This window comes from Protobothrops mucrosquamatus, unplaced genomic scaffold (assembly GCF_001527695.2).
Source record: "Protobothrops mucrosquamatus isolate PMUCROS unplaced genomic scaffold, P.Mucros_1.0 scaffold124, whole genome shotgun sequence".
NCBI lineage: Eukaryota > Metazoa > Chordata > Lepidosauria > Squamata > Viperidae > Protobothrops > Protobothrops mucrosquamatus.
This window is the reverse complement of record NW_015386491.1, coordinates 561,314-584,426: the sequence shown is the minus strand read 5'-3', so window position 1 is coordinate 584,426 and position 23,113 is coordinate 561,314. Positions and strand designations below refer to the sequence as shown.

Sequence of the window (23,113 nt, the reverse complement as noted above, 5' to 3'; positions counted from 1 at the left end):
TTGCCCTTCACCATTGATCGCCCATTAAGGGTGATTGCCCTTCTCCATCTGCATACAGTTTCATGCCCGTTGCTGGTTGGCTAACTAGCAACAGGGTCTTACCAGCCAATGGAATTGTGTGATTACAAGCCAGGGGAATCCCATAAAAGAGGGCTCCCCTGGCCCAGAGAGCCAGTCCGGATTTACTTTATGCCTTGCCCATAAACCAAGAGCTGACTGTCACTCAACTCGTGTCTTACTGCCTGCGCGATCTAACATATATGATGGCTGGAATGTAGGACCTCTAAGGGGCACCAGCTTGGGGAGACGTATTCAAGCCTCAGTTGCCCACATCTTCTGGTGAGGTACCTTTTATAGAGCTAGTTTTCTGAAGTCAACCTAATATGGGTTTGTTTGCATTAAGAGAAAAATGATGAAGTTGTTTCTCATGCTGGCGACCCATAATCTGATTTCTTTTCTTTTCTCCCCCCAAAACCTCTCTGTTCTGGAAGAAAAGGCAAGTTTTCAGACCCAGTTGAGAGGCAGCTGTTGGAAGGAAAGACCAGGACATTAGAAGGGTCCGCTTGCTCAGCGTTCGATTTAATCTGCTGTTCAGAAGGCTGAAGGCAGAACCGGACTGTGTAGCTTTGGTAGCCTTTTCAGGCTAACAGTTCAGTGCAGGTGGCCCATCTTGTCACAATGAACAGGATAAAAGGCTGGTTTGTTAATTAATAGACCTGCTAGAAGGAATAGCTGTTGGCTCTTGAAGCTGTGTTTCTTCCTGTTTATCCAGGCCTAATTGTGGCTGCTTCTGAAAAAAACGATTTTGGGAGCTACCATCAATCTCACAGCTGTTGTGGACACACTGTGTCCCAAGATGTCCTCCTTACCTCGATAAGGGTCAGGCACTGATACTTGTACTTCCGTATATTCCACTTCAGGAGCCTCAAGGTCAGATCCTGTCACAAGCAGAATAAGAAAACTTTTGTTTCTGTTGCGCTCCAAAACAACCGAGACGTTGCCTGTGCCTGCCTTTGGTTCACGTTGATCTTATTCCCACTGACTTTATAAAAACAACGAAGGCATTTGTCTAAATTACTAAATATGTGCATTTTCCTCCAGCAAACATCTTACGGCTTGGTGTGATGTATAAACCAACAGAATAAGACATGGTGGGTTCGTGCAACACATTAAGCCATGGTTTGCTGGAAAGAAAAAAACATACCGCACAACTTTCGTGTGCCCACTTCCTTTTGTATACAGTAATTTTTGGGGGGAGAAGTATAACTAGCAAACAAACCAACACATCAAAAATATTAACACAGTGATAATACAGTAAAAGCCTACCTACATTACAGTGATTAACAGGTAAAAAAAAATCTAAATGCTTATTTTGTACTGTATTTATATCATAAATAGCTCATATTTTTTTTTTTTATCGTTTATTTCTTAGTTTCAATTGTGTGAATCTTTCTTTTTTCCCTTGATTAATTGATAGGTTTTTGTGACTATATTACTATTATTGCAGATTATTAATTGATGAACTGATTATAGGTTGCATTAACAGAGGGATAGAATCAAGAACACGTGAAGCATTAGTACCACTTTATAAAGCCATAGTAAGACAACACTTGGAATACTGCATCCAGTTTTGGTTGCCACGATATAAAAAAGATGTTGAGACTCTTGAAAGGCTGCAGAAAAGAGCAACTAAGATGATTAAAGGCCTGGAGACAAAAAAAAAAAATGAAGAACGGTTGCAGGAATTGAGTATGGCCAGCCTAGAGAAAAGAAGGACGAGGGATGACATGACAGCAGTGTTCCAGTATTTGAGTGGCTGCCCCAAAGAAGAGGGAGTCAAGCTATTCTCCAAAGCACCTGAAGGCAGGACAAGAAGCAATGAGTGGAAAGTAATCAAGGAGAGAAGCAACCTAGAACTGAGGAGAAATTTCATGACAGTTAGAACAATTAACCAGTGGAATGGGTAGCCTTCAGAAGTTGTAAGTAATAATAATAATAATAATAATAATAATAAAGTTGGAAGGGACCTTGGAGGTCATCTAGTCCAACCCCCTGCTCAGGCAGGAAACCCTATACCATTTCAGACAAACAGCTGTCCAGTCTCTTCTTAAAAACTTCCAGTGTTGGAGCATTCACTGCTTCTGGAGACAGGTTGTTCCACTGGTTAATTGTTCTGACTGTCAGGAAGTTTCTCCTTAGTTCTAGGTTGCTTCTCTCCTTGATTAGTTTCCACCCGTTGCTTCTTGTCCTGCCTTCAGGCGCTTTGGAAAATACTGTAGCTTGATTCCCTCTTCTTTGTGGCAGCTTCTGAGGTATTGGAACACTGCTATCATGTCCCCTCTCGTCCTTCTCTTCATTAAACTAGACATACCCAATTCCAGCAGCCGTTCCTTATATGTTTTAGCCTCCAGGCCCCTAATCATCTTTGTTGTTCTTCTCTGTACTCTTTCTAGAGTCTCCAACACTGGAGGTTTTTAAGAAGAGACAGGATGGCCACTTGTCTGAAATGAGCAGGGGAGTGGACTAGAAAGACTTCCAAGGTCTTTTCCAGCTCTGTTATTCTGAACTTATGTGTTATTAAACTGGTGTCAGTTCTAGCAACCACAAAAAGCGGCTTCCTCTAGGATGATTTTTCCCCTTTGTGTTTAGTTTATTTTACCTGACTGCACTGCAAAAGGGTGGTCAGCCAGGCACGATACATTTTACACACCTCCAAACTGCTCTTGGATCGCCTTGGCTTAAGGAGGAAAATGTGGCTTTAGCAAAAATTACAGCTAAAGACAATTCAAAGATGTACTGTGCATAGGCTGAGTGTAAATTAAAGGTAACCTCACAAAGCAAAAAAAAACCTCCCAAAAAACCACCCTGTGGTCAAGACATGTTTGCCTCATAGGTGGACACAAGGAGAGAAAAGCACTAAGCTAAAAAGTTAAAATGTTACATGGAAACCCAAACAAGATGTTACCTCTATTATCCTCTTTTGCACTGATGTGATTTTTTTCACCGTCTTCATTATGCCCCGAACCTAAATGGAAAAAATGAAGATAGAAAAACAAAAAGGAGCATCAGAGAGAGAACGAGTGTGTCTACCCATTTCAGATTCTGATCATTCTCATGCTTTATTTTCAGCTATAACTATCAACTAGTCTCTAAGGAATTGCCCCTGAAAAAAGGCCTCTGTCAGTAATTCCCCATCATCGGGTTTGATTACATTAACACAACTATTACACTGGGTCAAGAGGGGTTAATGATCTTGGGCCTAGAATAGATCATTCTCATTGTTGTCATCTTGGCAATGTTGGCATTACGTTGGCATTACAAAAGAAAGGATTCTTCCACACATCTGCTAATTGCAAGTTGGAGAGGACCCGCCAAGTGAATTTAGAGGAGAGGCACCAAACAGCTTTTCCAACCCTCAACACCAAGAGGGAGACTTCATCTGCTCCAGTTGTGTTTTCCAGCTTCTTCCAGCACAAGCTGTGTTATCTAATCAATCTAAAGTGGACCAGGGTGAGAGTCACCAGTGGTGGCTGCTGTGGGTATGTCCCCTTTCCGGTCCTTGGCCAATGACTTTCAGGGCAGCAGGACGGTCACAGTTTTCCCATTGGGCCAAATGCTATTGCTCTCACTTCTCTGCCAACCCATGGCTAGCAGGAGAAGAAGGGGAAGCAAATTATTTGGTTAAGTCATGGGCAGCTTTGCTACTCTCAAGCTTCCTCCTTCCGTTATATATTCAAGATGGACAGTGTTTAATATTTATTTGTTACGTATATGTAGGGGTATGGGTCTATACATATATTGTATATAGTATGTTTAGGTGTGTGTCATATATGTGTTTCACTTTGAGAGCGGGCAACTAAATTTCATTTTTGATGTGTGCCGTTGTGCCCACAGTAAAAAATGTCAATAAATCTTATCCTATCTTATCTTGTCTTGTCTTGTCTCATCTCGTCTCGTCTCGTCTCGTCTCGTCTCGTCTCGTCTCGCCTCACCTCGCCTCGCCTCGCCTCGCCTCGCCTCACCTCACCTTACCTTGCCTTGCCTTATCTTATCTAAAAGGGTGCTACTTCCAGAAAAAAAGTGGGGGAGAAGAGCAGCTTGGATGCCAGTTCTCTTGATTCTGTTTCTCTTTCTCCACTTCACTGGGGAATGATCACTGATAGCATGGGAAGCCTAATCACAAAAGTCCTGCAGCTCTTCTCCTACCAGTAGCTGGCATGAAAGGAGATGTTCTCTGGTGCAGACCAAATAAATCCCTATTCTGCTTTGTTGCCAGGGCAGATTAAATTAGAAGGGCCAATTTCCGCAATGGATGGCAGCATTTCATAGCGTTCATGAGGAAGTGCCCAAATCTATAATATAGGCATTAAGAAAGTAAATAATCTTACCATAATAGAATTCTCCTTCATTATTGTGTCCTGTTGTCAGTTTCCCATCCACTGAATTGGTTGCTCTTTTGGATCTAAAATGAAAGAGAACAAGGGAAATACAGAGGCACTTGCATTACGAATTACACACAGGATTATCCAAGTTCTCAGAAATATAGTTGTGTACCCCTCTGATGCCATACAACATGGTCCCCAACCTTTCTGACTCCATGAACCGGTGGCAGCAGCAGCAGTGGCAGTGGAAGCTTCACACGCATGCCCACCACTTCTGCAGCCTGGTTCCCAACAGGCCGCAGACTGGTACTGGTCCACAGGTTGTGGGTTGGGAACCCCTTCCATATAGGCAATCTTTCTGAACTGGTGAAACTTTTTGGGACTATTACAATCGTGTTATAGGCTCTTCCACAAAAGGGCTGACACACCCACTCACAAAACACCCATTTAGCAGAAGGCAACTATTGAGGTTTTTTCCTGACACTTTTCTAGCCCTCTGTGTTCACCTTTTTCCTGGGGAGGAATACCCGTACAATTAATTGGGAAAATGTCTGTTTTTCCTTCTTTACTGAATATTCTTAATTCAATATTTCTACATCTCCCAAGGGACCACTTCCATAGTAGAAACTTTCCTAATGCTCTCAAAACATTCCAATAACTTAACTAATCAAATAAATTATTTGTTGTGTCCATTTGTGCAAATCAATGAGAGTGTTCCTACAGAACAGCTTTAGAGATTTATTTATTGCTACCTATAGATATATGTGGAAAAAGCAATAATGCTTGAAAGAGTTGGAGGTAAAAGGAAGCCAGGCCACCAGAGAACACAGTTGCTGGACACCATCAAAGGTGACACCAGCCAGAGTACAGAAAAACTCACAGAAGTAGTGCAAGTTCGGAAGATGTGGAGATACCTGGCCCACACAACTGAATAAATAACATCTTCATCATTATCATCATCACCACTACCACCACCACCACCACCACCACCATCATCATCATCACCATCATTATCAATATATGTATATGATCAATAACAATTTGAATTCCAACTTACACAGACAACTCCGTAGAAATGTTTTTCGCTTGATAAGGGGGGAAAAAACAATAAATTACTACGCTGTAGTGCATAAACAGAAAGTCAGTTGTATAAACAAATGAACATGGAGGAAAAGTACTTCTCATACTGTTACTCTAACACTGCACAAAAAACCCTGGAAGCAGATGGATCTTAGTTTAAACCCATTTTAGTTTTCTCCAATTTCTTAAGGAATAATTTGTCATTGTAATTATCAGAAATAACAATAGAATTTGTAAAATATGGCCATGTAAAATGGCAAATGGGACAGTTATGAAAAAAATCTTTCAAGACAACTTTTGTAAAAATAGGCTAGAGGGTCAAAACAAAAGAATTATCTATAACTAATGGAGAACCAATTTTACAGCTCTACCATAGTTTTTTTTAGTTCTTATTATTTGCAATAAAAAATATTAAAACATAGGCTGGGTTTACAAAACATAGTAGATAAAAACATGGTGGCTAGTTGCTTTTTTTTTTTTTTTTTTTGAGAATTGTGAGAGAACATCCAATGTTCTAATCTAAGCCATGTCCAGCTATAATTTGTTGAACACCTCATATTGAACAATTTCACATATAATCATAAACGAGTTAATCCAGGACTAAGACAACTATGTTTAGAATTAGCGTGGCATGCAAACTCATGATTAATGGCTGGAAAATTGGGTGCATTTCGTAAACTCGAAATACTCTTCTCCATTTCAACTTGCAGATGAATTCTCCCGTCATTTCAGATTTGGCTCATACTGCAACAGAAGTCTCCATAAACATTTTCACCAGATTCACTAACATATCTACTAACACTATAATTAGATACGCATCTGCAAATTTTACTTTCCAGCCAATCAGCAGAAGCATTAGTGCAGGACAAATGAAGCACAAATTCAGTCTGGAAAAAGAAAGAGTATTATCTGAGGTGGTCTTCTTTTATTCCCCATGTTAGGGTTAATAAGGGAAATGCAGCATTAATTCTGACAACCGAAAGGTTCAGAAGAATCCTGTACTATTTGCTAATCAGGTAAGAACTAAAGATTTTTAAGGTAGTTTTTACCCTTTGCTTTCAAACGACAATTCAACCAAACGATTGTAATTATAGCAGCAAGAAAAATCAGGAGGATTGTGGCTACAATAAGTCCTTTCTTCCACGAAGCCATGACAACTGAAAAATTAAGAGAAAAATAAGTCACAATTCAGGCATAAAATATCATAAGAATCTCTTCCTACAGTGTCAACTCTTTCCTATGTCTGGGTCAGTTATGGCATTAAGTTAGGGTTTATTTTAACTGTACTGCTAACCTTGTACACAAAGTTAAACCATAAACTAAGAGTAGAAAAAGATATGAGCCACGACCTCCCCTTTCATGGTTTCCATAATCCTCTCCTTCAAAACAAGGTGATCAGAAATGGTGCAACTGAATCACAATCCTCTCCAGCTATGTTGGAAGGAGGAAGATCCCTGGGGTTTCCAATAGATCAGGGGTAGGCAACCTTGGCTCTTTTATGACTCGTGGACTTCAACTCCCAGAATTCCTGAGCCAGCATGGCTCAGCTTGGAAACCTCTCCCTTTCCCCTCAGCATGGCTAGCTCAGGAATTCTGGAAGTTGAAGTCCACGAGTCATAAAAGAGCCAAGGTTGCCTACCCCTGCAATAGAGGAATATTGAAAAAAAATGTTACAGGTAGTCCTAGACTTACGACCACAATTGAGCCCAACATTTTTGTTGCTAAGCGAAACATTTATTAAGTCTCGGGATTTTGCCCCATTTTACGACCTTTCTTGCCACAGTTGTTAAGCGAATCATTACAGTTGTTTTAAGTAAGTAACACGGTTGTTAAGTGAATCTGTCTTCCCCATCGGCTTTGCTTGCCAGAAGTTCACAAAGAGCTGATCACATGACTCCAGGACCCTGCAACCGTCATAAACATGAGTCAGTTGCCAAGGGTCTGAATTCTGATCACACGACCATGGGGATGCTGCAACTGTCAGAAGTGTGAAAAACGGTCATAAGTCACTTTTTTCAGTACTGTTGTAAGTTTGAACAGTCATTAAATGAACTGTTGTAAGTTGAGGACAGTTTGACAGTGAGAACAATTAATCAGTGGAATGACTTGCCACCAGAAGTTGTGAATGCTCCAACACTGGAGGTTTTTAAGAAGAGACTGGACAGCCATTTGTCTGAAATGGTATAGGGTTTCTTGCCTGATCGGGGGATGGACTAGAACAGGGGTCCCTAACCCCCGGTCCATGGACTGGTACTGGGCCGCAGCACACCAGCAACCGGTCCGCACAACAAGCGAAGCCCCATCGGCGAGATGCAGGCAGCACACAAAACCACGCACTCTCCGGTCCATGGAAAAACCTTTCTCCACGGAACCGGTCCCTGGTGCCCAAAAGGTTGGGGACCTCTGGATTAGAAGACCTCCAAGATCTGTGTGCTCTGTTATTCTATTATTCTGAGGACTGCCTGTATTTCCAATCAACCCTTTACCTGCACTTGGAGCTGGACAGGCAGATCCTGCCATGCAATCTTACTCTGAGTTGGACAAATTATAGAGGAAAGGCAACAGAATAAAGACTAGGATACCCTCAGTGTAATGGAACCCTCTTTGCACCTTTGCTTGGTGTGAAAGAACACAAACTTCTTTGCATTGGCACTTTACATTCCCAAAGGTCCAGGCATCAGCTTCCAAGACCAAAGTGAGAAAACATGCATCAGGATCCAAATTCTACCCTTTTGCCTATAGAGGGCAGTGTTTATGTGGCAACACTGGCACACACGGTTTCATCACTTGCTCTCTATCTATGACACTGAAGAGCTACGGTATTACAGGTAGTCCTCAACTGACAATCTTCCATTTAGTGGCCATTTGAAGTTACAACAGCACTGAAAAAAGTGGCTTATGGCTCTTTTCCACACTTATGACCATTGGAGCATCCCCCATAGTCATGCAGTCAAAATTCAGGCTCTTGGCAACTGGCATGTATTTTATCAGAGTGGCACTGTCCTGAGGTCATGTGATCACCATTTGCAACCTTCCTAGCCGGCTTCCGGCAAGCAAAATCAATGGGAGGAAGCCAGATTCTCTTAACAACCAAGTGATTCACTTATCAACTGCAATGATTCATTTAACATCTGGCAAAAAAGGTCGTAAAACGGATCAAAATTCAATTAACAACTGCCTTGCTTAGCAATGGAAATATTGGGCTCAGCTGTGGTCATAAATCAAGGACTACCTGTACATTCATTTGAAATCTGGGATAATTCACGTTTCCTGTCATATCCTATCTAAGTTTCATCCTGGCATCTGCAATATTATACAGGTAGTCCTCGACTTACGACCACAATTGAGCCCAAAATTTCTGTTCTTAATTGAAACATTTGTTCAGTGAGTTTTGCCCCATTTTACGACCTTTCTTGCCAAAGTTGTTAAGTGAATTACTGCAGTTGATAAGTTAGTAACCCGGTTGTTAAGTGAATCTGGCTTTCTCAGTGGGTTTGCTCGTCAGAAGGCCGCAAAAGGGGATCCTGTGACCTTGGGACACAGCAACGGTCATAAATATGAACCAGTTGCCAGGCATCTCAATTTTGATCACGTGACCATGGAGATGCTGCAAAGGCCGTAACTGTGAAAAACAGTCATGTCACTTTCTTCAAAGTGACTGACCAATGTAACTTTGAATGGTCACTAAACAAACTGTCAAGGAGCACCTGTACAGAATAGAATCTGAGAGATTGTGCAAAAAAAATGTTTTCAGAAATACAGAAAAAAAATGTCCTTTGTCCTCTTGCGGTGCACAGGACACACTTTAATTCTTTCTTTTGCATCCTTGGACTAACAAAGCTGCTCTTAGCATTTCTTGGAGGTGTTACGTAGTGAAATTTAGCCTCATCAGGTGCAACATCTGCACCTCGTGTCATGATGACACAATGCCTGTTTCATTGTGGTGATCAGCAACAGAAGGCAGTGCCTAGAGACTTTGTCTTCCGTGCTCAGGAGCGGGACATACCCTTGATCAGGATCTTCTGGCTTTCCACAAAAGAGTTTGCTTGGTTGTCAGCTCTGCAGAAGTAACTTCCTTCGTCCTGGCTTGTGAAGCTTCGCTTGTGCCAAATAACTGATAGCTTTTTATTTTCTGTGACATGATGTAACGATTTGGCGTCATTCTCTTTAAAAAAGTGGAACTCAACAGGGAAGGATCCTGATTTAACCGAGCAGAAAAATAAGAGTTCATTGCCATCTTCTATGTTCTCCTGTGGTTCTCTTTCAAAAGTTATGTTAACAACTGGAGCTGTGGATGCAAGTACATGGACAAAGGTCAGCAGTAGATTAAACTGGGTTAGCAAAAGTCCTAACCCTTCCCAATTGCGTTTTGTTTTTTGAAAATTTAGTATCCTGCTTTTATTATTTTTACAAATAACTCAAGGCAGCAAATATATCCAAACGTATCTTCCTCCTCCTATTTTCCCCACAACAACAATCCTGTGAGATGGGCTGGGCTAAGAGAGAGTGACTGGCCCAAGGTCACCCAGATGGCTTTCATGCCTAAGGCAGGATTAGAACTCAGGGTCCCCTGCTTTCTACTCTGGTGCTTTCACCACTAGACCAAACTGGCTGGGAATGGGGCCTGTGTGTAAAAAAATGGGGTTGCTGTAGGTAAACGTGAAGCTTTGTTATCTCTAATGGAATCCATTTCCAGACAGCATGCAAAGGAAAGGAATTCCTGTCTATATTAGGAACTTTTTAAAAAAAATTAGCAACGTAAGAGTTCTAAGATTTTTCAAAGGAACCTTATGAAATCAACAATTGTCTCAGATCAGCTTTCCCCACCAGGCAGCCTTCAGATGTATTCAGATTCAGACAAATAGCATGACAAACAGCAATTCTCACCAATCTTTAAAAAAATAAATAAAAGCATACCAAACAGTTACCTATTATTGTGACATTTAGTCTTTTGCTTTGTTGCGAAAGAGAGTGGCCGTTGTTAGCACGGCATCTGTATTGTCCAGACTCGTGGATGCTAGTCGCTTTGACCGTAAAGTTTGCTGGTATGTTTGCTCTGGTCACAATTGTCCTGATAAGTATATTCCCTCTGTAAAGGGTGTATGTGATAGGCAGAGTCCCAAACCTTGAGTAGCATTGTAAGACAAAGAACTTCTCCAGTACAGCTATTTGGGAAACTGGTTGATAAAGGACAGGCAGAGAAACTGGAGCTGGAAAGAAATAGAGTATTAATTAATTAACTAACTAAATTTATTTGCCACCTATCTCGCATATTGGGAGATTAGTGGCAGCTGAAATAATAAAACAACCTTGGTTCATTACACAGCAGTTAATTCCTAAAATGGGAAATGAACATGAAGAAAGAAAACCACACAATGGTGAGGGGAAATGAAGTCTGTACTTGTCCAGAAATACAGGTCTTTGATTTACAACAGTTCATTTAGTGACTGTTCAAAGTTACAACGGCACTGAAAAAAACGTAACTTATGACCATTTTTCACAGTTACGATCTTTGCAGCATCCCCATGGTCATCTGATCAAAATTCAGATGCTTGGCAACTGACTCATATTTATGACCGTTGCTGTGTCCCAAGGTCATTGCGATCCCCTTTTGCGACCTCCTGGCAAGAAAAGTCAATGGGGAAGCCAGATTCACCTAACAGCCAGCTTACTAACTTACCAACTGCAGTGATTCACTCAACAACTGTGGCAAGAAAGGTCATAAAATGGGGCAAAACTCATTTAACAAATGCCTCACTTAATGACAGAAATTTTGGGTTCAGTTGTGGTCGTAAGTCGAGGACTACTGTACTCTTTATAAAGGTGAAACTTGATAAGAATGCACTACCACAGGACACAGATGAGCTGATTCATTTAATGAAGTGTGAGTGATTGCACACTGTTGTAAAGCTCGGTCACGCACCGTGGTGCACTGCAAACAGCTGTAAATATGGGCTAGTTCAGGGGTAGGCAACCTTGGCTCTTTTATGTCTCGTGGACTTCAACTCCCAGAATTCCTGAGCCAGCATTGCTCAGTTTGGAAACCTCTCCTTTTCCCCTCAGCATGGCTGGCTCAGGAATTCTGGGAGTTGAAGTCCACGAGACATAAAAGAGCCAAGGTTGCCTACCCCTGGGCTCGTTGAAAAACGGGCCAAAAGGGGTCATTTGACTGGCTGGGGAGGGCAACTGTTGGAACTTCGGAACCATGTTCTAAACTTCGGAACCAGGTTTTGGGGGTCCATCATAACTTTGAACAGTGCTAAGCAACTGATCATAAGTTGAGGACTATCTGTACCATAAAGTTGCAGAAAGGCTTGTGTTCAGTATATAATGATTTCCTATTTATCAGATAAGAAAGCCTTCCATAGTCTCGGCTTTCCCAAACGCTTTGGACGTGCCAGCTAAGAATCCCAAGATCAGTTGTCCCAACTCTCAACATATCTAGAAGAGCTCCAAGTTGGAGAAGACAAAAGTAAAAATAGAGGGCTTCACATCTTTAAATCAACCTACCGTGAACACGGAGAAATACTGGGTCACTTTCCTTGGAAATGTTGTTTATCTCTGCTCTACACATATAGATTCCAGTGTCAGATACATGGAGCTCAGCCCAGTAAGTGCTGGAGTTTGCCAATATTTTGTTGTCCTTCATGAGCGAGAGACTGATCGGCATTGGACCGTTCACTTGACACTGAATTTGTACAATGCTGTTTTCATCCCAGCTGGTTTTATTAACCACTAATATTGGTTTGGAAAACAGTTCTGCAAAATAATGAGAGAACATAAATTACTGATCTGAAAGGGAAGGGGAGCCTGAAGGTATTGGTTTATTTAGAAAAATTGCCCATCTTAAGCAAATAACCAATGTAAAGCAGCAGTCAAAGCATTTCACAAATACAATCTCAAAAGCATGGATACTGGCCTCTGCTAACAACCTTGTGTAGGGAGTCTGCTCCCCCCCGAGAATGAAATATTTTGGGGAATATTAAAAGAGGCAGGATAGAATATTTCCCATGAAGGAGAAATGGAGAAAAAAAAATATTAGGCAGAAACAGCCCCAGTCTTTCTTTCCTCAGACAGAAACCTGAAGAGGCCAACCTTTAGAAATGCAGATTTGGTAATCCATTCAGAAAGACTGGGGCACACTATTCATAAGCAAAATGCCTTCAGCCCCCACAGCTCATGGGATTAAGAATTTACATTCCCCCACCCAAATTCCAAGGACAGGACATGACCTTTAGGACATAGTATGATTAAACTGCCGCCATTAGACTAGCAAAAGACACAAAAACCCACCTCATTGCACAACCCAGAAACATTTCCACTTCAAAGTCTCAGAGCCCCATAAAAATCCACCCACTCTCAACTCCATTTGGTCAGCTGTCCCAGAACTGCATGCTGTTGCTGCAGTTCTGGGACAGTTCTGTCTGCTCATCAATAAACAAAAACCTTTCCTAAGCAGTCAGCCTCCATTTTTATTCCCGGCTTGGAACTGGACTGATTTTTCTTTCAACACTGGTTCTCATGATGGAGGGATAACCAGGATTTCATAAACTTCTGAAAGGCCAAAAGTGTCAGAACATTTAGATCTGGGATGAGGTGGGGAATACTGTTTCTTAAGATGGACACTGTCACAGAGACGGTGTGACTCCTAGGCTCCTGCAAGATGGCACTGTTTAAGCAACGAGACCTGAGGTAGATGTGCTCTGATGGGACAGGCAAACAGGGGTGAGGCAGTTCTGCAAGTAAACTGGCCCTGTGCTATATATATGACCTTAAAAATTATAGCTGGCCCTTTACACTCAGTGGAGTTGCGTAGACAAACTTAGACATGATTTAGACTTATGCATCACTACAGTCAGAGAACATATGTCTCTGTTATTTGGAGACAGTTGCATAGCTATGGCATTATACTTCTGTGAATTGTAACTTTCTGGCTAGGGGGTGCTCAAACAACAATGTGACTTGACTTCCACCTGCCTCCCAACAGAAATCAACCAATCAGCATGCAGGACATGCATCTCCACACAACACATAGTTGAGATTTGGCAGGTGTGCACATCAGCCCACCTGCAACTATCTGCAACCTACATTTATCCATTAACCCCTTTGTGGTGGGTATGCGTCGATACCTACACTCAGTTGTGGACAAGTCTAAATCAAGCTTGAGGTGTACTCAATACTATGCATGCCAATTGTTTCCTGGACCAATTGAATGATTCAAATGCTTTTCAAGACAAGATGTTGCAATAATTCAATCTGGAAGTGACTAAGGCATGAAAGACTATCAGCAGATCCAAGAAAAGGCACAACTGGTACATAAGATGGATTTGTGCAAATGTCCTGCCCACCTAGCAGTTCGAAAGCGTGCAAATGCAAGTAGATTAATAAGTACCACTTCGGTGGGATGGTGGGACAGTAACAGCATTCCATGCACCTTTGGCATATAGCCATGCTGGTCACATGACCATGGAAAATGTCTTTGGACAATGCTGGTTCTCTTGGTCAAAAAATGAAAATGAACACTGCTCCCTAGAGTCAGACACGACTTTACCTTTCTACCTTTTAGGCATAGTTACCAACTATTCCTTGATTAGAACTCATGAGTACAGGAGGACCCCCAAATTGTATACTAACTCTGCCTGAGGGGATTACTATCCCTTCTAGAGTTATCAATGGCACAACACCAGACCTAGCTTCACCCCCAAATCCAGAGATACTCATGCTTGTTTGCATGAGTTGCAATCCAGAAAAGACATCTACCGCCTTCAGAGACTAGATACACACTAAGGTATGTCATCAAATGTTAGTTTTACAGAGTGTGAATCACCCTGTCAGAACCAAAAAAATCATTAAAATAATTAGAGGGAGCATATGCTCAAAATTCTTGAATAACGGTTCTAAATACCGATTCTGTTCTGTCAACCAACAGGAAATTTAAGTTAATAGTGCTGAAATTATCACCATCAAAGCTGACACCAGCTAGAGCAGAGGTCCCCAACCTTTTGAGCACCAGGGACCGGTTACGTGGAGAGAGGTTTTTCCACAGACTGGAGGGTGCGTGGTTTTGTGTGCTACCTGCATTCTGGATCGAGTTTTCCTTGTTTGTGCAGCCCGGTTACTGGCATGCCACAGCCTGGTACTGGTCCACGGCCCGGGGGTTGGGGACCCCTGAGCTAGAGCATAGAACAACTCAAAAAAGTTGTGTAAGATCAGAAGGTATGGAGTGACGTGGCCCATAGAATCACCAAGAGTCGGACACGACTGAATGGATAACATCATCATCATTGGAATTATAGTGAGGAGGAATTTGTATGGTGATTGTAGAGATGAAAGATAGGAGGGAACAGGTTAACTATAGTAACTGCAACATACAAAGCCCCTTCCTTATCAGTATAATGCATGGGATATAAAATCTTAGAACCCCAGGTGCAAACTGCACATTTATCTATTAAATGTGTGACCTGTCACAATTCAATGATTCTTGGCAGCTTACAAAACCAAACTGCCTTTTTCTGTTTTTAATAGTCAAAACAGAAGCTTTATTGCCCAACAGAAATTTGCCATTCTCAAGTCTGCAGAAATAATGGGAGAATGGCAATCTATTGAAAGGAGTTGTTGAGTCCATAGGTTTCCTACTGCCTGCTATGTAAAGGGGCATATTTATGTTAGTATTCTCTGTGCATCACTCAGGCAGCCATGCAGCCCCCCCCCCCACCTCTGGACAAAGCCTCAAATCTTTGACATGGTAAAGATAGCAGGTCTCTCTATTATTGGGCAAAATTTAGAATTTAACAGATTTGTTTTTCGGAATCTGGAAATATAAATTTTATTATATTATAATGCATCACTGCCTTTATAACTGAGATAACTGGCAGTTTTAACAAAGGATACAAAATTATAAAATTTAAATTTCATGCATGGGCGATGCTGGCCCCAGTGCTACCCTTTCAGCATTTTTCTCTGGGTCTAATTTTCACCTGTCACTGTCAGGAAACTCTGAATGATTCACTTTTGCTCTAAGAATGCTAAATGCACTTGTTTGTTCACTTGCTCGCTGCCAAATGACTGGTAAGTGGCTTTCGTTTCTTCCAGGAAATTTGATTTAATGTTTATGTGTTCTTCTAAAAAGACACCCACAGTACGATGGGAACAATAAGAGAAAAAATAAAAATAATACTGTAGCACATTACTGGAAAAAGACATAAATTTAAATCTTAAATATTCACCCTCATTCGCTAAATCTTAAAATACATTAAACTACAAACATTATAATAGTCATTGACTTTAAAAAGTCCTCAACTTACAACCTCAGTTGAGCCCCAAATTTCCATTGTTAAGCAAGGCAGCTGTTAAGTGAGTTTTGCCCCATTTTACAACTTTTTTTGCCATAGTTGTTAAGCAAATCACTGCAGCTGATAAGTGAATCACGCAGTCATTAAGCAAATCTGGTTTCCTCCATTGGCTTGTCAGCTGGGAAGGTTACAAATAGTGATCACATGACCCCGGGACAGTGCAACTGTCATAAATACATGCCAGTTGCCACGAGTCCAAATTTTGATTCTGTGACCATGGGGATATTGACGTGACGGTGATGCAAGTATGAAAACTGGTCATAAGTCACTTTTTTCACTGCCGTTGTAACTTCGAATGATCACTAAACAAATTGTAAGTTGTAAGTCAAGGATTACCTGCACTTAATGCTACCCTATCATAGAAGGCCCTGGGTTCACCTGAAGCAAGTCTAAGGTATGCACTATATTAGAGTAATTCATTATTTGCCCACAGACTCCATGAGATGGCTCAAAAGCATCCTGAATGCTATTTCTGGATTAGAAAAGTCCTCCTGATAAATGTTGTCTACTGTGCCCTTCCCAAGATTTCAAGTGGATTAATAGTGGGCTGAAGGACTCGACTGCCTTATTCTTAGGCAAGGCAACATTGTCTTACATAGTATCCTACAGCTTGCCTAAAAACCAAGCAACACCTTCTGTGTTTATTTCCAGAACTGTAGTACATGATTCCCCAATCCTGCTATACAGGGCTTTTTTTTTATCGTCATAGAATGCACTGGAATGGAGTTCCGGCACCTTTTTTCGACGGATTTTCCAGGGTTGCCTTGAACAAAATCCTAGTCTTTTAGATACACTAAAAATTGAAGGGGTTTTTTTTCAACTACAAAGGTAAACCTTGTAGGGTAGGCAAGGCGGGTTGTATGACGTGTGTGAGTTCCGGCACCTTTGTTTTTACAAAAAAAGCACTGCTGCTATACGTAAAACTTGAGGAAAGGAAAGACATGTGTGTTCAGATACTGTCTTATTTCTTGCTGAGCAAGCCTGAAGCAGTTTCACAAGGTGTGAAGGACATCATAGGACATCATGAGGTTGCTCTGACTAGAACTCACCCAAATGATAAATTCATATCATGAAAAAGTAGATATTCCACCCCATAATTAGTGAAAGCATAGACTAAGGTCGGGCTATGAGTTATTAAAGCAAGATGGAGAAATCTCTTACCAGCCACTACAAGTTCTTCTTTGTCAGTTTTAGATACACTTCCATGCTCCACTTTGCACATATATTTGCCATTGTCTTCCATCTTGACTATCTTGCAATAGGTTAGGGTCTCTCTGCCCTTCGTGCTATTCAGAATTGTTTTGTTTTTCTGCAAGATAATTTCAGTTTGATCCTGGCGAAGTAGGACTGTCGAACATGTTATACAGATCTTATCCCCTTCAGTAATATTCTTTGGTGGGTCGATGGTTATTTTAGGAACAGAAAATGGTTCTGCCAAAAAAGAAGCAAATCTGTCATAATTTTAAAAAACCCCAGCCTACGGAAAGATTCCAGAGAGGTGGCTATGTTACTCTGCTAAAGGAAAAACCTGAGTCTGGGTCTTGTGGGCAACTGTCAGAAGAATAATTTGGAGTTCCAACTTGAGTTGGGGCTGCGCAAGAATAAATAAAACTGAGATCCGGACAGCTGTGAGGAAAGAAGAAATATTTATTCCTAAAAGCAAAACAGTTTACATTTAAGGGCAGGCTGCAGAAAAATGGGGTTCAGCAGCAGATTTTTATAGGGGGAGCTTGTGCGGGGTATCATGTGCGGATTCTAGAGTGGCACTTGAGGGGCGCATGCGTGTGTATGTTTGTGTAGGTATGTTTATTCTTGTGAACATGCAGTTCCTCTGGGAGACCTAATTGTTTGCAGACCTTATCCTTTGATATGTGGATTAGATCTGGATAACATTTGAGGAAGTTTGCTAATTTTTGTTTAACTTAGTTTCAGCTTGACTGTTAATATTTTAAGGGGAAGATGGAAACAGTATAAAAAATAAATATATATTTGGATATAAAACTTCTCACACACCTTATAAGCTAACTAAGAATTTAAGATGTCATTGACTATAGTCCACTTCTTCAGATATATGTAGTATTATCCATATAAAGGAATCTGAGGAAAGGGAAGGGTGGGGAGGATAAAAGTAAAGATTAAATAAGCTATAGAAAGTAAAAATAATTGTTATTTATAGGTAGCAGGGCTGTACTATTATTTCTTTTTTGAGATTGTTGAGACTCTGGGAAAATATACATTTGGTTTAAGGACTTGCTGTAAATGGCATCTGTGTGAGAATGTGTGTGTGCATGTATGGTGAGATGGTAGTTGCAACTGTGTAATGAAAGTCCCACTCCTTTGTACATGTATGGAACATTGATGCATATCCAAAAGGGACAAGGGATAATCACTATCTTGCCTGTTCTCTCTCTCTCTCTCTCTCTCTCTCTCTCTCTCTCTCTCTCTCTCTCTCTCTCTCTCTCTCTCTCTCTCTCTCTCTCTCTCACACACACACACACACACACACACACACACACAAACACATGGATGCTGCTAGATCAAAGTATGATCTAAAGCACCATTTTATCTTTAAATCCAGAGCACTGCATGGGCCTAAACAAAAAAGACCATTCATAATTCTGTACCCCTGTTGAATTTATTCTCACGCTGGTGAGATTATTAATGAACATACACAATGTTTTAAAAACAAATTGCATTAAGACCTTTTCATAAAATTCCATCTCTGCTGCTTCATGATGGTGAACAGACTTGAGCAAAATAATTGCAAATTCAGAATAAATATCTGAGTTGGGCTCCTCTAACGGCAGCATCTCCACTACTTCTAGGTCAGCTCTGCACACACACAAATACATGTGTTTATGTCTATAAGGCAGCAGAGCCAGTTAAATTCTCACTCTTTTGGGGTGTAAAAGAAATGACTGTGGAGACAATTCAACAATATGGATTTTGGAACTTTGGGGTGGATGCAGACCTACTGGGCATTCTTGCCTTGTTCTGCTTACTGGTTTCTAAAGGTATTGCCCTACCCTTAGCAGTCAGAAGCACCAAGGCTCTTCCAGACTGAAAGATTTAGCCGGTGACATCACCATTGCTCAGTAGGGAGCTCCTTTCATGTCCCCAGCAGGAGCTGGAGCAAAGGACGGGAACTCAACCCCACCCCATGGTAGCACTCGGGTCTCAAACGCGGGCTTTCTAATCTCCAACCCAGCATCCTAACCATGCAAGCCACTGTGCTCCTCACCCTACCCTTTGCTGCTCTTTTAGTTGAAGAGCAACAGTGTAGCTCCCTGGAACAGTAGGCACTTACATAACTTAGAAATCACTAGAAAAACAGGGAAAAGGTGAAACAACTGGGGGGTGTTTGGTGCTGCCCATTGGTCAACTTGAGGGCAAACCCATAAGCTCATGAGATGCTTTCAAGTCTCACATCGGTAACAAAAAGAGCAATTGTGGAATGGTTGAAAATAGTTGTTGGAGTGAAAACAGTATTGGTATGCAGTATCCTTTAGCTCCCTGGGTTAAAAATGGTGACATTCTTATCACAGCATGTAGTATTAATCAGCCAATCCATGCACAAAATATCAATTGCAGGGGGATACAAAAATGCATACATAGTATTAGTTTCTCAGGTCAAAACAGCAGATATCTGACAAAGTTGTACAAATGAAGTGGTAACTCTTTAAGATGTCACAAGACTAATGGTTATTTTGTTTTCTGTAATGATCTTTGAGGACTTAGATACTTTGACATTTATTTCTGTTCAAAAGCCTTCTATAAACAGGAATTTGACAAAAACCTTTAATTGATTTTAAAATATATGACAGTCAGCATCAGAGATAATCCGGAACCAGTGCTTTTGGCAGTTCTTGTACTTTCAATCATGAGTCAGCCAACATGCTTGGAATATCTCTGACAGAGAATTTGAAAACCGCCTTGTTGATTCAAAGATCCATCTGGCATAGCAATTATTTATCAATATGTTAGGATATTGAATTTAGTAGCTGGAACAGTAAAGTGTACACTAGGCTAGAACACACAGATAGTTAATTAGAGTGCTTTTTCATGCATGAGGCAATCTACGCTATGATTGGTTGCTGTAAGTATAAAGGGGGGGGTTTCCCTTTTTTCCCTCCTTTTTTCTTCTGAGTGTTCTGTATACTGTTTAATTTACCTCATGATGTTCCTGGGTTCCTGACTACCTTGTGTTGTTTATTTCTGGATTATGACAAAGACTGCTGTAAATTTGAATGATAAAGATATTTATATATCTAAAAAAAACTACAAGTTTGTGTTAGTGTCCCCGACTTTATCTGGACAGCTGCTGCACAATTCCCTGACACAATATCACCTAGAAAACTGGATCATTCATAGGTTTCATTTTTAGGAATACTTCATTGATTTTAGGAATATTTCATTGATTTGATTTTTAGAAATATTTAAGGATATTTCATTGATTTGACATTTAGGAATATTTCATTGATTTAACTTTTGTATTGGCTCCTAAAAGCCAAGTTGACAAAATGTATGAGATGTAGAAAGAACTATTACTAAGTGATTCCTTAAAGTGTGAAAAAAATGTTTGGGCTTACCATGAGAATGTGTTTATTTGGGATAACAGGAATTTACAACTCAGTTTGCAGCATTTTTTAAACAAAATCAAAAAGCATAATTTTAATTATTAGTTTTGAAAGCAAAAGTCTAACTTACCGGTAACGGTGACAATTGTTCGGTTACTACGCTCTGAGATTTGAGGTCCTGTCATTGAATTCATCTGGACAGCACATTCAAAATATAAAATATTGTCTCCAGCATCGATGGGGAATTCTAACTCAACAAAATTTTCACGTTGCGATCCTCGTTTCCTCTCATGTACAACTCCATTTGCCAACTGTGCAGTTTTATAAAATGTGAAATAAAAAGGTGGCTTTTCTTCTGGCACCTCACAGCGTAAAAGTACATTTTCACCTTCCATCACTGCTGTTCTCTGGACACTCAATATTGGCTTCATTATGCCTTCAAAACAGAGAAGCAATCATGAATTAAGATATACCTTTGCAAGTGGCAAGCTGGCAGCCACTTTAAACAGCTTGATCTTGGGATTTTCATGTGATAATACATGAAAAATCACAAGATCAAGCTGCTTTTTCTCAGTTCTGAAAAAGGAGGCCTAGGATCCTGGATCTTTTCTTCCAAAGGATCTTCTAAAGTTCTTTTTTTCTTGATGTTTTTTGTTATAACAAATTATAAGTTATGACAAGTTGTAACAAACTGGAGAACCATGTTAGTTAAGGCACATGGCTAGAAAAAAAAGGGACCGTGAGTTCTAGTGCCATTTTTGGACATAAAAATCCAGATGGATGACTTTGGGGCAATCACTCTCTTTCTTAGCCCAGCTAACCTCACAGGATTCTTGTAGTGGGGAAAATAGGAAGAGGAAGGAACATTAGGTATGTTCACTGCCTTGAGTTATTTATAAAAATAATAAAGGCAAGATTTAAAAAACAGCCCAAAGAGGCAAATAGCAACTGACAAAGAGAGATCTTTTTGATAAAGTGAAAAAAGTATCACTTTCTCTGGGAAATGCATCATCTAAAGAAAGCCATCTTGTATGTCATGGCTTCTTTATGGATTAAAGTCAAATGCTACTGGAGTGTTGCAAAGCCTCTTTGGATTTCTTCCTTGTAGCGCAGAGTTGGGAAAGGCTGTTTTGTTGCTTTGGAACTTTATAACACTAAATGGTAGAATAAAAGGATTTGCGGGTTGAAAGCAGCATAGAAATCTGCAGTCCAGACAAATAGACAGATAGAATTTTATACAAGAGAAGCTTCATCCACAGAAAAACACCAGAAGATGTGACTATGAAAAACATGGGACATAAGTGATAAGGGTGCTTTTCAGGAAAAAGGCTAAAATACGTTAAGTAAAGAAAATGAAAAATAACACAAGAAAAAAAAATTCTGGAATCAAGCAGAAAGAAAAGAAAAGAAAAGAAAAGAAAAAGGAAAGAAAATGAATAAAGAAGGAAAAATTAGAAAAAAGAACTATGGTAAAACTAAAAGGAAAATTGTGTTTAATCTTTCTTATCCATAAAGAACAATTTTAATACCCCAAGTTGTTCCTTCAAAGTATGGAGAGACACCTACCTTCAACTTTAATGGTCAAAGGATCACTAGATTTTTTTTTCTCCTCAACACTTAATGAACATTCATAGTCTCCTGAAGAAGAAAATCTAGCCTGTGAGATTGTATACTGGGCGCTGTCTTGTTCAATTGTGTTAGTGAACAGAAGGTCACCATCCTTGAAAAATAAAAACGTGTAATTCAGTCGGAAATGTTCATTCTTGCTAATGTCCACAGAACAGTTGAGGATGAGTGGGTTTCCATTGCGCACTTCATTTTGTGGAAAAGCCTGGAGTGAAACTTTATTGATAGTGAACACTGGAAAAGAGAAAAAAGGTTCATGATATTAGTTTCAGGAATCATCCCAATCTGTTTCCCCCCAAAAAATTATTACATTGGATCCATCCATCCAATGCATTTGAATAGGATGTTAGCCACCAAAAAAATCTGATTGGATTAATAGAATATACCTGATTTGATTAATCAAAAATTACATGATTGTATGTTTTGATTTGCATTTATTTGATGTGTCCTTAAACTAGGTAAAGATGATGGACTTGTAGTCCAAAACATACTAGATTGCAAAAAACTGTACTAGGTCATTGTGTAATTGTATAACGTATTACTCATCTTTCACTTGATGATTCTAAATATCCAACTTTATTTTTTCATAGAAGGATTGTTTCAGTTGATGGAACAACTTCCTTGAGAGCATAACTTAAGGGTTAATAATATAAGAGAAAATCTGAGCAATCCAAAGGGGCTGTCCCTCAACAATGAGAAATGATAGTGAACCAACTGTAAATGAAGTAGGAAATTGGTGTGGTATGGAAGGTGATGGATGCTACACTCTTTGACGGATGTATTCCATTGTATTTGAATTTGTTAACTAGAGATATGTCATAAGCTTTTCTCCTCACCCTACTCCTTTCTTCTGCTGCTGCAGCATTTTAGGATCTCCTCCAAATCTGGCCCAGGTGGTCCAGGGAGACTGCATGGGAGAAGTCTTATTCCCCCAATCATCCCTCTTCTTCATGTTATTTATTTTTCATTTATTTCTTAACTTTAGTTTATATGGTTACCCACTCATACAATAAAATAACCTGTGATCAAACAACAACAAGAACACTTTGATAGCAATTAAAAAGAGCTCATTTGGTCTATGATAGTGGTTAAGGCA

General features: G+C 40.2%; 1 protein-coding gene across 1 annotated transcript in view; it reads right to left on the bottom strand.

Annotated features, from left to right (window-relative positions):
* PECAM1 (platelet and endothelial cell adhesion molecule 1) overlaps positions 1-23,113 on the bottom strand; it is a 55,494-nt gene that overhangs the window by 19,191 nt on the left and 13,190 nt on the right. Inside the window, exons 3-13 of the mRNA XM_029283535.1 lie at positions 21,958-22,251; positions 20,522-20,827; positions 16,976-17,245; positions 11,973-12,221; positions 10,391-10,672; positions 9,469-9,750; positions 6,487-6,619; positions 5,440-5,502; positions 4,389-4,462; positions 2,966-3,025; positions 870-938 (exon numbers count right to left, since the gene is read on the bottom strand). Of these exons, the coding sequence (XP_029139368.1) occupies positions 870-938; positions 2,966-3,025; positions 4,389-4,462; positions 5,440-5,502; positions 6,487-6,619; positions 9,469-9,750; positions 10,391-10,672; positions 11,973-12,221; positions 16,976-17,245; positions 20,522-20,827; positions 21,958-22,251 (2,082 nt within the window). The remainder of the gene's footprint in view (positions 1-869; positions 939-2,965; positions 3,026-4,388; positions 4,463-5,439; positions 5,503-6,486; positions 6,620-9,468; positions 9,751-10,390; positions 10,673-11,972; positions 12,222-16,975; positions 17,246-20,521; positions 20,828-21,957; positions 22,252-23,113) is intronic.